Source organism: Sphaeroforma arctica, assembly GCF_001186125.1.
Source record: "Sphaeroforma arctica JP610 unplaced genomic scaffold supercont1.4977, whole genome shotgun sequence".
NCBI classification, from domain to species: domain Eukaryota; class Ichthyosporea; order Ichthyophonida; genus Sphaeroforma; species Sphaeroforma arctica.
In genome coordinates, this window is record NW_014035581.1 from 1 (window position 1) to 2,175 (window position 2,175).

The 2,175-nt window shown below is 36.4% G+C and overlaps 1 protein-coding gene across 1 annotated transcript; it reads left to right on the forward strand.

Moving 5' to 3' along the window:
• Positions 1-1,892: 1,892 nt before the first annotated feature.
• On the forward strand, positions 1,893-2,063 carry SARC_14701 (hypothetical protein; the record flags this gene model as incomplete). The annotated part of the gene is made up of 1 exon (XM_014291166.1): positions 1,893-2,063. A coding segment is annotated over one exon (171 nt), but the record flags the coding sequence as incomplete, so codon positions are not given.
• Between the last annotated feature and the right edge of the window lie 112 nt (positions 2,064-2,175).

The following is a 2,175-nucleotide window of genomic DNA, read 5'->3' on the forward strand; positions in this document are numbered from 1 at the left end:
CTTATGCATATACATTATATAATATATATATATATATATATATATATATAGTACATATGCATACACATATACATATGCATACATATACGTATACATATATATACTCCTGTGCGTGCATTTGATATAAGTTGATTCAACTTATGAATGATACCCCAAAAAAATCAAACTACAGGTTATCCTACAGGCACTCACTTGGAGGAAATTTCTCACGAACTATTAGCACGCCCGACATTACGGGCACTGCGTATTTCATGGAGAGAATCCTCATGAACTTACGGACTTGCTTTCGGCGAACACTGATAAATTATATACGTACCAGAGTCATGATGTCTAATCGAAGTAAATGCACCTAAAAGTTTCCACCTTGTCGGATACCAAAGGCAGGGGCTTATAAAGTTACGTAACGGTAAGGGTGAAATGGATGAACGCAATATTTGCTATGTTTTCAGTCGATAAAGAACTTCTTGGTATTTTATTAATATATAATTACATTTGAAGTTGTCTTTCACTTTGATCCTTGAAGATGATGATGATGATGAAATAAAACGATAAGCAATCCTGTGACAGTGACAACTGTCTGACAGACTGATACCTGTGATTTCTTGTGACTTGAGTCTGTGACTTGTGAGTAGCTGAGTGCCTGAGTCTGGTACATACATAGGGCCTCGGTGACCTGTCAGTCTGGCTATCAAAAATGTGTCATTGACTCAGTATTTTTGGTGACTTGATCTTTTGTTTTTTTAATTTATAAAACAAAACAAAAAACAAACAAAACAAAACCGGAGGGTCGCCTGGCGCCCCCTTCGCCGGCTCGTCCCCCACCCCTCCGTCTAAATATAGACTATTTACTAAAAAGACAAAACCTGAAAATATGATTCTGAAAAAAATAATTCAAGAGAGCGGTGGCATTGGTCATCATAATCATCGGGAGTGGTGAGGATGGTTATTTAGTCGAACTGCCAATCAAGTCTTTGGAATAAACATAAATATTTTAAAAGTGTTCGACTGCTCGGTATGGTTATTTTTTAAAATATTTATAGAATCCGACATTAATTTAGAGCCAAAAAGCCAAAAGGCTGAAATTTGTCAAAAACCAAAATTAATAATTTGTCTCTCCATAACCGTTTATGATTTGAATAAATACTGGTTTATTTACACTATGCTGGTTTCTAGGAATATACATAATGGTATATTATATAAAACAGGAAATAAACCAAACGTTCAGCAAAACAAATATAAAATAGCTGGTTTTGTGGTTGAACATGTCATCACAAATCAACCCTCGGAAAAAAATAGAAAAAAATAGAACTAAAAGATATATAGAGGATCGAACTAATATTTTTAAACGTCACGGTTGACGTCATACATTTTGTTAAATAATATTTGTTTTGATGTTTTGCCATAGAGACTGTTCAATTTAGAGGGCTAAATATGGAGAGACTTGAAAAACGCCTTTTTTTACAAATAATATGAACAGCGCCTTTTTTTAGAAATATATATAGTAAGGACTATGTAGTCGCCTAGAGTCGGCAACGACAACAAAACTGAAATGACCAATAATAAACGGGTATCTGTTTGTATTTTTGTATCCTGCTTTTGGGACTGGTGATTTGGTGGTGGGCGCCCGGCCGGTGGCTACTGGTGTGTGGTGAGTGGTGAGTGGTGAGTGGTCTGCAATTAATGTCATCTGAGTGGACAAGCGTGTCAAAATAACGTCACAACCACGCATAGCACAAGAATACATGTAAATATTTACGAGAGTATTTGTATTGTCAGAATCGTTTTATTTACACTCGGGCGTACAGATATTTAGTCGAAAATACTAAGTGTACGCTGACCATATGCCCACATCCATCTCTACAGCAAAGCACATTCGATCTCACAGTAACAAAATGACGCAAGAAACGGAAGAGACTCGGCCACTGAACCTGTTTTCAGGCATACGTGAGTGGAGAAAAGCTGAGGAAACTGGAGCTGACACACATCATCAAAAAAGACCCAAGGGTGATCTCAAAGTGTTGGATAGCATACTGGAACATATCGGAGATACTCCTCTGGTCAAGGTAAGTATACGAAACACCGTACATATGTCAAGTTTACAATATAAATTGGATAATTGCTCAATCATCATAGCTAGTGTAGATTGTACATGTCAAACTAAATGTTCGATTTATA